The sequence below is a fragment of the Artibeus jamaicensis genome, unplaced genomic scaffold (genome assembly GCF_021234435.1).
Source record: "Artibeus jamaicensis isolate MK-2021 breed Jamaican fruit bat unplaced genomic scaffold, CSHL_Jam_final scaffold_614, whole genome shotgun sequence".
In the NCBI taxonomy this organism is placed as follows: Eukaryota; Metazoa; Chordata; class Mammalia; order Chiroptera; family Phyllostomidae; genus Artibeus; species Artibeus jamaicensis.
In genome coordinates this window covers 921017-933444 of record NW_026522050.1, presented here as the reverse complement: position 1 = coordinate 933444, position 12428 = coordinate 921017, and the positions used below count along the sequence as shown (strand labels likewise).

Below are 12428 nucleotides of genomic sequence, written 5' to 3'. Positions count from 1 at the left end.
TGCCGGAGCGGTAGCTTGAGAGCCAGCAGCGGGACTCCAGCGCGGGAGGCGGCCGCCGGGCGGGAGCCCCAGAGGTACCGGCGGGCGAGGGGGAGCAGAGGCACCACGATTGGGCTGGACAGGGGAGAACGTGGACTGGCATGGGCTCGGGTGCTGGGTGTGTGTGTGGGGGGGGTTCCTCGCAGCTTTCGCTGCTTGTACCTTCCCAACCTCCCTCCTGGCTCCAGCTGTAGTCTGGAGTCGGCACATCTAGTCCCTTGCCCCAAGCCCCCACCCTGTCCTCTGAATGACTGCCTGAACCGGACCGTGTGTGAGCGAGTGTATGGGGCTGCCCCTGATTCCTTGGTGGCGCTGGCGACTGCCCTTTCTGCTGGCTGTATACAGGGCTCCCTCTGTTTGGGGGCTCCCCTTCTCCGTGGGCGGCCTTTACACACCGTCCCCAGTCAAGGGCCAGGCCTGGGAGGAAACATCTGTCGCGCCCCCTGGCAGCAGAAATGGGGTCATGACCTCCAGATGTGCTGGGAAGCGTCCAACGCCTCCTCCTAGGGCAGTTGGGCTTTCCGGATCTGTGGGGGCGGGGCCAGCGCCGCCCCCCCCCCCAACAGTGACACAGGCTGAGAGGAATGTCCCGGCCTCAATGGACCCTGTGTGAGGCTGCTGGGTAGGGGGCAGAGCCCAAGAACACCCCCCAAGGCAGGGCCAGAGCCAGGCACTGGGCCAGAGAAAAGCTGTGCACATCCGTGCAGGGAGCTCTGCTCCCGCGGGGCAAGGGCCTTCACAGACCCCTCCCTCGCAGCCCCTCATCCCCGCCCTCGCCACAGCCCAGGGCCAAGAGTTCGGCACTTGGAGGTGGGGCTACATCTGTCTCTCTACACTTAACACACCGCCAGCTTTACTCTCTGCATCCTCCATTCAATCTCCCTGCAGTGCTAAGAAGGAACAGGAATGGTTAACCCCATTGTAGAGATAAGAGAACAGGGGCTCAGTCGGGGTCAGCACCAGAGCTTGTCCTGGGAGAAACAAGGGAGGAGGCACTCCAAGCTTTGGAGTCCTACCATTGCTCGATTCCGGACTTTAGCTGAGGAGTGCATGGAGCGCCTGCTGTGCTCCCTCCCCTGTCGCCCCGCAGCCCAGCCCCACACCATGTTGCTGGATGATGTACAAAGACCCACTGGCATGTGCCTGTACCCCTAGTGGCCAGCTCCATCCTGGGTTCACTTAGGGGTGGCTCCCCGTCACATTCTCACACTACCCTGTGCACCTGCCCCTGACCTCAGCGCATTTCCGCACCTCGCAGGTCTGCGAAGCCTTGCATGTCTCAGCACTCTCACGTCCTGTGAATGCACCCCCTCCCCCGCCCCACACCTGCATGCACTGGGACGGGAGTGGGCAGGCGCAGCACCGTTCAGGCCCCGGACTCAGAGACCTGGGTTCAGATCCCAGCTCTGGCAAAAGCATCCCCTTATCTGCACCTCAGTTTGACTGTCATGGGACTCACACCTCCCTGTCAGCATCAGGGAAGTCAGGCAGAGGTCCCCTCGGTTCCCAGCCCCAGCCAAGGGGCCTAGTCATTGTGACTCACTCCCCTCCCTCCGGGCACGGCCACAGTGGTTTGCAAGAGGGTGAGCCAGGACCTGCCCTTAAGCCAGGGCAACTTGGGTCCCATGACTGAGGTGGTGTGACCCCACCACCTTCCTCAGGATGTAGGGCTGGGCAGGGGGCTGGGCCCAGAGTTGGGGCCACTTCCTGTGCCAGAGGAAGTCCTCTTGTCGTTTCTGCTGTCCTGCCAGTGTGCCCTGGGAACCCCTATGTCCTTGAGGTTTTGAGGCTGTGAGGGACAGGGCATTGAGACCTGGCCTCTGGGTGCTCACCTCCTCAGGGACCCCAGAGGAAGTGGGAGGGGCAGGGAGGAAGGTCTCTGGGGACAGGACGTCCTCCCTTTGTCAAGTGGGCAGGACCCAGACACCAGCGGCCACATGGGTTTCCCGTCCCAGCCGAGACAAATCATCTGTCCAGCTGGGCCAGGCCTTGGTGGGGACCCTCAGTCTGGGCCCAGGCCAAATCGAAGGTATGTGAGTGGGAACTGGGGGGCACTAGCAGCCCAAGGGCTGCCCCAGCTCCAGATCCGAAGGCCCAAGGCCCCCTCAGCTTAGCCCCTTTTCCTGCACAGCACTAAGCTGAAGAAGGGGGCTGGAAACCTTAGCCCAAGGCAGACAAGGAAGTGGCCAGGAAAGCGGAAGCGGCTTTGATGGTCTCAGAGGGGACCGGAAGCCAACCCGAGTGGTGGTGGAGGACGGAGCTGGAAACCCGGGTTCCTGTTTTCTCCCCCGCCCCCTCTGAGCAGCCCCCTCCTCCCCCAGGGCAGGAACCGGCCTGGCGGCTGGGAACCAAGCAGCCACCACCAGCCCCGCCAATGCGGCCGGGCCCCCGGAAAGCCAGGCCCACTGCACGCCCATGTGGGCAGGCGGCATTGGGAGCCCTCGGCGGGGCACGGCCCCTGCGCCCACTGATGACCTTTTTGCCCGAAAGCTGCGACAGCCAGCTCGGCCCCAACTGACTCCGCACACCTTCGAGCCCAGGCCAACCCCAACCCGGGGCCCACTCCTGCGAAGCGGCAGTGATGCAGGCGAGGCCCGGCCCCCCACACCCGCCAGCCCTAGAGCCCGTGCCCACAGCCATGAGGAGGCCAGCCGCCCTGCCGCAGTCCCCACTCGCCTCTTCACTGACCCCCTGGCACTGCTGGGGCTGCCCGCGGAGGAGCCAGAGCCCGCCTTCCCGCTGGTGCCTGAGCCCCGCTGGTTCGCGCACTATGATGTGCAGAGCCTGCTCTTCGACTGGGCTCCGAGACCTCGGGGTGCAGGGGGCCACACGGAAGCCGGCTCCGGGTCCCTGGACTCTGCTGAGGGCCGGACTGCCAGCTCAGACCTGCTCCTTGAGGCGCCTGGCTTTGTGAGTGAGCTTGGGGGTGAGGGAGAACTGGGCCTGGGCAGACCGGCGTCCCCGCCTCTGCCCCCCGCACTGCCCAATGCAGCTGTGTCGGTCTTGGAGGAGCCACAGAACCGAACCTCAGCCTACAGCCTGGAGCACGCAGACCTGGGTGCCAACTACTACCGCAAGTACTTCTACAACAAAGGTGAGGGCACTGCCTTCGGGAGGGGCAGAGGTCCCTGTCACCTGCAGCGCACTGAGTAGGACTCATGAGCTGTCCTTTCCCAGTCAAGTCCATGGCTATATGAAGGGTTAGCAGCCAAGGCCAAGGCTGCTCTGCTGGGCCCTGATCTAACCACCACCCTAAGGCCCACCCCAGCCTCCACACACAGCCGTGCACGCCCCTCTGCCTGCATCTGGTTCATCTTCATACTCCTTTGGGCTGGGGAGAGATTCCCCTGCAGCCCCGAACCTTGTTCTCATCAGTGCCCAGAAGGGAGGGGCCCAGGCATCCTGGAGAACGCAGGCATGGTGGGCGGGGTCTCATGGCAGGTTCTAGTCATGGGACCAGGCCGGCATTGGCCCCCTGGGTCTGAGACAGGGTGTGACATGGCCAGGTCCCCGCAGAGGGGGCAGGGCATAGGGCCTGGAGTCTAGAACAGGCCTTTGGCTTGTTAGAATGTGGGCAGGGCTTTGGAGGGGTGGGGTTTAGTCTAGGGTCTGCACTAGGTATGAGATGGGGCCTAAGCTGGGACTTAGTGATGGGCCACAGTCCAGTGCGGGTGGGCAGGACTGGTCACCCGCTGCTTGGGGTCCCCCCAGAACACCAGAACTTCTTCGGACTGGATGAGGTGCTGGGTCCGGTGGCAGTGAGCCTTCGGCGGGAAGAGAAGGAGGGCAGCGGAGGGGGCACTCTGCACAGCTACCGAATCATCGTGCGGACCACACAGGTGGGCCGGGGTCATGGGATCAGACCATGGATTTCGTCCCCCACGACCTATATGGATTCTGAGTGCTCCCACATTCCCTCCTCAGCTCCGGACGCTGCGTGGCACCATCTCGGAGGAGGTGCTGCCGCCAGGGCCCCCACGGGGCCTGTCCCCAAGGAAGCTTCTGGAGTATGTGGCGCCCAGGCTGAGCCCGACCTGCCTACGCCTGGGCTCAGCCTCACCGAAGGTGCCACGCACGCTGCTCACGCTGGATGAGCAAGTGGTGAGTGGCCACGGTGCCCCAACCCTACTGCTAGACCTGGTTTGACCCAGCCTGCCCAGCTCCCAGACATCTAACGCTGACCCTGATCCTGGACAGGACTGTGACCCCATGAAAGCTGGCTTTTTGGAGAGAGGCTATCAGAGGTCATCTTGAGCTTTTCCTCTCAAAATAAAATCTAGACCAGCAGCATCCACATCGTCTGGGAGCCTATTAGAAATACAGATATGTGGCTGGGTCCCAGACCTATTGAATGACAGTCTGCACTTTAAGATCCAAGGGGTTTGGGAGGGCGTTGGGGTTTAGGAGCTGCGGGGGAAGACGGGGCTGCAAGGGTTAGGGGAGATGAAATGAAAGTGAGGACTATAGATGGAGACAGGGTTAGTGTGAAGGCAGGAGGCTGGAGCTGGGGTGGAACAGGGCCTGTTTGCAAGGGGCCACAGAGCCTTGAGCTATGCCGTGAGCCCCGGAGGGAAAGGAGCCGGGAGCAAAGAATGAGCAGAGATGGGGTGGGGTTCAAGGCCTCCATAGGCTGGGGTGGGGTGCCTTGGACTTGAGGGCGCAGGGGACAGGCTGGCTTTGAGATGAGATGACAATGTGAACATTTATCAGGGTCAAGTGCACAGTGTTCAGGGCCCTTCCTGTGAATCACCTCCTCTGTGGCCACATGAGAACCAACACCCTCCCAGTCCCACCCCACCTGTGACCTCTCTAAGCCCTGAACAGACTGAAGGAGCAGGACAGACTGAACCTGCGTGATAGATGAGGACACAGATGGCTTAGAGAGGGTGGTGCTCGGGCCAGGCATAAAAGCAGCCCAGCCTCCAGGCCGGCACCCCACCCATTCCCTGTAGCCCGGAGGTGGGGGGTGGAAGGGGCTGAGGCCTGTGCCTTCTCCCTGTGCCCTCCCTGCCCCCCAGCTGAGCTTCCAGCGCAAGGTGGGCATCCTGTACTGCCGGGCAGGCCAGGGCTCGGAAGAGGAGATGTACAACAACCAGGAGGCAGGACCAGCCTTCATGCAGTTCCTCACCCTGCTGGGCGACGTGGTGCGGCTCAAAGGCTTTGAGAGCTATCGGGCCCAGCTGGACATCAAAAGTGAGGCCCAGGGGGCTGGGGGCTGAAAGATGGGGGCAGACTCATGCTGAGGGGCAAGATGCCTTGGTGAGAACCAACTGTCTTATCACTTCTCTGTCCCTTATTGTCATAAGATTGGGGACGACAGTGAAGAGTTCTTTGGGTAGGCCGGGGGCATGGGTCAGTGGCTGCAAAGGCTGAGCCATGGGCTGGGGGAGGGGCTGAGACTGTCCCCAAGGCCTTGGTGCCCTACTGCCTGAGCTGGGACCAAGGGAGTTTGGGGTTACCACCCTCATGTCAAACACGCATATCCCACCAGCTCAGCCTCCCGAGGGGGGAGGACCCCGGGGCCCTTGGGAGGTGGTTTTGTTGAGCACCTGCTGCCTGCCTTCCGCTCTCTGGCAGTCCCACACACGCTGGTGCCTGGGCCGGCATACGTCCTCTTTGGCCCCTCTGCCCTGCCTCCCTCTTAGCAGGCCATTTCTTCTTCCTGTGTTCATTCTGTTTCAACACCCTCAACCCCACCCCGGGCTGGAGGCTGGAATCTTTGGCAAGAGGGAGAGGGGAGCAGCCAAGGCTGAAGACCTCATGGCCTGGGCATTGGCTGGTGGCGTGAAGAGGTTGTCCACCTGCTGCTTGGGGACACATAGGCTCCAGATGGCACTCAGGGGTGGTAGGTTCAAGCCACCCAGATTACCTTTTCTCTTCCTCATGTCCTAACTCCCCGGCCACAGCGGATTCCACAGGCACGCACTCGCTCTACACCACGTACCAGGACCATGAGATCATGTTCCACGTGTCCACGATGCTGCCTTACACCCCCAATAACCAGCAGCAGGTGGGAGGGGACTGGGATGGAGGTGGGCGTGGTCGGGGGCTTCTGGGGAGCCTCGGAGGGGGCTGTGGGGATGGCAATATTTGACCTTTGGCCTGAGCCCTGTCGACCTTCAACAACCCTCGCAGCTGGTCACCCTCCTCAAAGAACCAGGGGCAGGTGGTGGAGCCACTGGTGCCCAGGCTCTGCCCTGCTCCAGTGAGGAGGGACTTGGAGGCAGACATGTCCCACTCACATCCCCCACCATCCAACCCACAGCTCCTGCGGAAGCGCCACATCGGCAACAACATTGTGACCATCGTGTTCCAGGAACCAGGCAGCAAGCCCTTCTGCCCGACCACCATCCGCTCGCACTTCCAGCATGTGTTCCTGGTGGTGCGGGCGCAGGCACCCTGCACTCCGCACACTTCCTACAGGTGGGCGCCCCCTGGTCTCCGTTCTGCCACTGGCAAGACTTCCTGGATCCGTCTCTTTGCCCCTGACTATCATCTCCCTCCCCGCAGGGTGGCTGTGAGTCGCACCCAGGACACCCCGGCCTTTGGTCCGATTCTGCCCCCTGGAGGAGGCCCTTTCGCAGCCAATGACGACTTCCGTGCCTTCCTGCTGGCCAAGGCGCTCAATGGCGAGCAGGCAGCAGGCCACGCACGCCAGTTCCACGCCATGGCCACGCGCACGCGCCAGCAGTATTTGCAGGACCTGGCCACCAACGAGGTGACCACCACGTCGCTGGACTCCGCTTCACGCTTTGGCCTGCCCTCCCTGGGCGGCAGGCGGCGAGCGTCCCCTCGCGGCGCAGGTGCTGAACTGCAGGCGGTTGGCGCGTTGGTGTGGGGAGTGCGCGCTGCGCCTGGGGCGCGCGGCGCGGCTGGGGCCCAAGTGAGCAGCCCCGACGGTGCCGAGGTTCCCTGCCTACTGGGCATCTCTGCCGAGGCGCTGGTACTGGTGGCGCCGCGCGAAGGCCGTGTAGTCTTTAACTGCGCCTGTCGCGACGTGCTGGCCTGGACCTTCTCGGAGCAACAGCTAGACCTGTACCACGGCCGCGGGGAGGCGATCACCCTGCGGTTCGACGGGCCCCCTGGGCAAGCCGTAGGCGAGGTCGTGGCTCGCCTGCAGGTGAGACCCAGGAGCAAGGGCGGTGGCTGCCTGGTCCCTGTGCATGTAGGGAGCTGAGCTTGCTTTGAAATCTTTTGCTCCCGCTGCCTTTCCTGAGCAACGGACAGTCAAGGGGGTCAGACTCAGCCCGTCTGACTCCCTTGGCAAAGCTTGGCAAAGCTGAAACTGAAGGGTCCTCGGGCAGGTGACCCCTGTCTCCAAACTACTGGGCTATATCATCTGCCTGGTGGCTTGCCAGCACTCTCCGGAGGAGCAGAACTGGTGGTGGGTGGGGGGAAGTCTGTGCGGCCTGGGCTGAGATGCCTGGGGTTGGTGCTGGGGCTCCCCTCCCCCCCAATCAGGGGTTAACAACACGTACGACATGCCCTGCCCCAGCTGGTGAGCCGTGGCTGCGAGACCCGGGAGCTGGCGCTGCCCCGTGACGGCCAAGGCCGCCTGGGCTTCGAAGTGGACGCTGAGGGCTTTATCACACACGTGGAGCGCTTCACGTTCGCGGAGACTGCGGGGCTGAGGCCTGGGGCGCGCCTGCTGCGTGTGTGCGGTCAGACACTGCCCAAACTTGGCCCCGAGGACGCAGCTCACCTACTGCGCACAACGCCCAAGGTCTGCGTCACCGTCCTGCCCCCAGACGAGAGCGGCCGGCCTCGCAGGTCAGGGCACCGGGATGGATGTGGAAAGGTGGGAGGACCAGGCAGCCGGCCACCACATAGGGCCTCCTGTGTTGCCACTAACATTCTCAAGGATCCCAGATGAAGGTGTTTTAAGAGGATCCCAGGCTCTCAATCCCTCTGAACTGTACTTTCCTCACGGGGAGAATGAAGCCATTAGTTCTACTAAAACTTTATTTATAGGCACTGATATTTGCATTTTGCATGATTTTCACGTGTCATGAAATGTTCTTTTGATTTCTTTCGACTATTTAAAAAATGTAAAAACCATCCTTAGCTTGCATTAGAACAAAAACAGGCCCATCTAAAACAGAAAAGGCAGGGGCTGCACTTGGTGCCGGCCGGAGTTGGTGGGTCTCTGTGCTAGGTGTTGTTACTTACATTCTCAAAGCGAGCCGCAGCGCGATTATCCCCACCTCGCAGGTGGAGAAACGGACGTTCTGCATGCTTGCCCAGGTTACCCGGGGGCAGCCCCGGGATCCGAACCCAGGTCTGGGACAGTGGCCAGCAGCCAGGAGCACAGTTTCATTGTCAGGGAATTTGAAGAGCCCTGCTGGGAGTGAGCCTCAGTGACAGCCAGGAATGGGGCTGGTGCTGTGCGATGCCGGCAGGGGCGTTCCCTCCTGAGACTGCACCTTCTTTCCCGCAGGAGCTTTTCCGAGCTGTACCGGCTGTCTCTGCGGGAGCCCAGCCGGCGGGGGGCCCCAGAGCCAGTGCAGGATGAGGCCCCTGGAGAGGCCCTCATGCCCGTCACCAAGCAGCTGCTGCACATGTGCCTGAAGGACAGCAGCAGTCCGCCAGGGCCCGGGGACTTGGCCGAAGAGAGGACGGAGTTCCTGTGCAGCCAGAACTCACCGTCACCCTGCAGGTGCTCCCTCCGGGCCATGCCTCTCGTCCCTCCCAGGGAGGCTGGGCAGACGGGCCCATTCGAGCAAGGCCCGTGGGAGCAAGGCCCGTGGGGTGCGGCTTCTAGTGCTGAGCCGTCCCTGCTCTCCGCAGCTCCCTGTCAGACGAGGCCCCAGTGCTGCCCAACACCACGCCGGACCTCCTCCTGGCCGCCACGTCCAAGCCGCCAGCGCCTAGTGCTGGCAGGGAAACACCGCCCACCCAGGTGAGCAGAAACAAGGCTCTGGAGCCCTGCAGGCAGGGTGGACCCAGTGGGGCTGGTGGGCATCACTGCATCCATACCCATTTCTGCCCCTCAGGACGGGCCAGCCAGTCCCAGTGGTGGTGAGGACACAGACGATCAGGCCCCGGAGCTGAGGGCCTCCTTCTTGCCACGAACCTTGTCTCTTCGAAACTCCATCAGCAAAAGTGAGTCTGGAGCAAAGTGGAGCATAGGATAGGAGGCGGGTGGAGGGAGGCTGGCCTGGGCTTTCCTGGCTGAGTGCACCTCCTTGTGCCCAGTCATGTCAGAAGCGGGCAGTGAGACTCTGGAAGACGAGTGGCAGTCCATCTCGGAGATCGCGTCCACCTGCAACACCATCCTGGAGTCCCTGTCCCGGGAGGGTGAGGCCACTGAGAGCACGTGGGGGCGGGGCACAGTGGGGCTCTTATTTCCTTGACCAGCCTGCTCAAATGGTCCCTCTTTCCCTACAGGACAGCCCATCCCAGATAGTGGAGATGCCAAGGGAACCCCCAAGTCTGATGCTGAGTAAGGCCCCCCACCTTGATCTAGCCCCTTCCCCGCCGCCTGTGCCCCCTGCTGGAGCTGAGCACTGTCCCAGGGCTCTGCCTTCACGTGCACACAGGTCTGGGAAGACTGGTTGGGCCCCTCTCACTCAGGCGGGTCTTGGAGTCAGCTGCGGTGCTGCCCTCTGCCTCCGTCCCCCTGAGTCCTGACCCCCATGTCCTCAGGCCAGAGCCTGGGAGCCTGTCAGAGAAGGTCTCTTACCTGGAGTCCATGCTCAGGAAGCTGCAGGAGGACCTGCAGAAGGTGAAAGGGTGGGCTAGGGTTTGTTGGGGAATCACAGGGCCGCCCCAGGAAAGGGACTGGCCATTCTGACTCCTGCTCCCTCTCTCGCCCCAGGAGAAGGCAGACAGAGCAGCCCTGGAGGAGGAGGTTCGGAGCCTGCGGCTGCAGGCCAAATCGTAGAGTGCAGCCACCCGCCTGCTCCCGGCCTCTAAGCAGCTGGGCTCACCCACTGCTGACTTGGCCTGAGCCCTTGGGTCCAGCCCTAGACACAACTGTGGACCTGCTCCGAGCTCTCCAGGTCTTTCAGGGCCCAGGGGTCACACTGGGCCTTGGCCCCCTCAGGAACTCCCCCTGCGCAGAGGCGCATCTGAGCACTGCCCCCATTCCCCAGCCCGTTATCTGGTGGCAAAGTTGTCCCTACCCCATTCCTGTTTGTAAATATTCTGCGGAGAAAAGGGGACTTCAGGGAGTAAAGAAGCCACCGCTATTTGTGTTTGTGTTTGATGTTCACCACACGACAGGGTTTTGCCCCCAGAGGCCCCAACCAAGAAGATCCCAGGAGTGGTCAGAAAGATGGGCCCTGGGGACATTGGCTTGAGGCTGGGCTGGCACTCAGTGAGGGGCTCTCTGATGCTGGGTCCCCCTTGGCTTCCCTCCCACAAACACTTATTCGGTCTGTTGGGAAGCAGGTGGCCATGCCCTTCACCTGTTCTGCTGAGCTGTCCAAGCGAGGCCCAGCCAGGCCCCTGCCCCAGAACCAAACCCGAGGGGCTGCGGTCAGGGGCAGAGGGTGGACCTACAGGACAGGAGAGCTGGAACTTAGGAGTCAAAGACAGCCTGGACCACAGCCATTTATGAAGGCCATCTCACCTTGCAAGGCCCTCTACCCCAGTGCAAGCCCCACCTCTCCTCTCTATAGTCACTGAACCCCCACGCCTGGCACTCCCTCTGCCCCAGGCCAGGTCTAGCAGGGCCCAGTTCCAGAGGGGCAGTGTCTGTGCCTCAGTTGCCTGGGATGCGTTTCCATGTGCTGGAGGAAGTCAGCCTGGGACCCCTTGTTCTTCATCAGGCTGGGCCCATTCACACAAGTGCTATCAGCTGATCTGAACTTGGATTTCATCTAAACCCTTTGTTTTCTGGATCTGAGGCCCCAACAGGGCACTGACTTGTCCAGCATCCACATGCCTAATCCAGCCCCTTCTGCTGGCTGGGTGAGACTCACCCTGCTAAGACCCAGGCACTGGGTCCAGCCATTAATGTAGGCTTTGTCAGGATGAACTAGGCTTTGAGAAACAGCATCAGATCAGTTTTCCTGGAGGAGGTAATGTGAGGGCTGAGTTTTGAAGATGGAGTCAAAGATATCCCTGATAGGACCTGGGGGCTATTGGACAGGAGTCAGGGCACAGGCAAGGACCCAGGGTCAAAGAGCCAGAGCTGGACCAGAAAGGGTTAGCAGGGCTCCTGGCCCAGCAGTTCCCAACACTGCTCAGCTTTCACCTGGTGAGGACCATGCTGGGCAGCCCGCGTGGGGCAGTACGGGAGGCTCTGGTCCCTGACTGGGTGTCTGCAGAAAACTGGTCATGATAGGTGTTCAGAGGGAGAGGACTGAGGTGAGATATGGGTGTCAGAGCCCTTGGGCTGCACGGAAAGCAAAGCCAGGGAAGAGGCTGTAGCAGCAGCCCCAGGGGGAGATTGTGGTGGCTTGAACTAGGCGCTAGTGGGTGGAGATGGGGAGAAGTGGGAAGAGTTGTCAGGACCTGGTCAGGGAGTGGACTTGGGGAGGAAATGCAGCATTGATACTGGTAGCCAAGTTTTGGGTTGGAGCCCCTGGAGGAGGACAGGGCCATGGCTGAGATGAGGAGCACAGGCTAGGAGTGGCTCTGGTCATTTGGAACAGGGCTCCTTTGAGGGGCCTGAGGGACATCAGAGTGAGATGTCCAGTGGGCTGTCATGCAGAAGAGAGACCTAGGCTAGAGATATGGATTTGGGACTAGTGAGCCACGAACAGGATGAGGTCACTCAAGGAGTGTGGGAAGGACCATAAGAGGGCTTCCGGGGGTCAAGGAAGGGCACTGCAGGACAATGGGCATGCCAAGAAGAGTGAAACTAGGCATGGCTGGACTATCCCTCTGTGCCTCGGGGTGGCCACATTTTGGGCAGCTTCGTCACCCATTTTCTCGGTTTGGGAGCCTTCTCACCAGGTAAGGCACCTCCTCAAGCTCTCCTTGGCGCCAACAGCGCCGCTATTCCATCAATCCCCGACTCCCCTGGGGCTGCCTGGCAGGTTTGCCCAGGTCCTGACCCGGTCAACACGATCGGTCTCCACTCCTAGCGTGGAAGTTGCAGCTACTGCGGATCCGTTTAGCCCAGTGTTTCAGGCCCCGCCCCCTGACGAAGAGGCTGGTTGGAGCTGGGGAGTTCCAAGCTACATTTTCCGGTTCCACAACTTCCCGTAGCCCGTTGGCCTGTTCCCCTTGTAGGCATTGCCCATCAGCGTCTGCACCCAGGACAGACCATGTTCTCACGGGACTCTCCAGCTGTTGAAGTACGTCCCACCGATAACTTGCTAGCCCCTGCCTTCACCCTTCCGCCACAGTGCAAAGCCCGGAACACAGAAGTCAGAAGTCATGCACCTCAGGGCAGGGGTTTTCCCGAAGCACTTCACCCAGTTCCCCGGTGCAGCGTA

At 61.6% G+C, this 12428-nt stretch overlaps 1 protein-coding gene across 1 annotated transcript; it reads left to right on the top strand.

The window, feature by feature from the left end:
* The first annotated feature begins 3 nt into the window (after nt 1–3).
* On the top strand, nt 4–10229 carry SIPA1 (signal-induced proliferation-associated 1). The gene is made up of 17 exons (XM_037146490.2): nt 4–74; nt 1949–2068; nt 2361–3133; nt 3751–3878; nt 3964–4140; nt 5058–5232; nt 5946–6049; nt 6305–6462; nt 6550–7159; nt 7535–7809; nt 8477–8695; nt 8827–8938; nt 9033–9141; nt 9235–9336; nt 9427–9481; nt 9685–9763; nt 9857–10229. The coding sequence occupies exons 2-17, from the start codon at nt 1977–1979 to the stop codon at nt 9920–9922; spliced, it is 3234 nt and encodes a 1077-aa protein (XP_037002385.2). The 5' UTR covers nt 4–74; nt 1949–1976; the 3' UTR covers nt 9923–10229.
* Nucleotides 10230–12428: the final 2199 nt, after the last annotated feature.

Bases quoted from the DNA above. Each gene is read 5' to 3' on its own strand.
- SIPA1 (XM_037146490.2), top strand. From the start codon at position 1,977: ATGGGTTTCCCGTCCCAGCCGAGACAAATCATCTGTCCAGCTGGGCCA. The intron at 2,069-2,360 runs GTATGTGAGTGG...CTCCTCCCCCAG, and splicing joins GGGCCCAGGCCAAATCGAAG to GGCAGGAACCGGCCTGGCGG. The intron at 9,142-9,234 runs GTGAGTCTGGAG...CCTTGTGCCCAG, and splicing joins TCGAAACTCCATCAGCAAAA to TCATGTCAGAAGCGGGCAGT.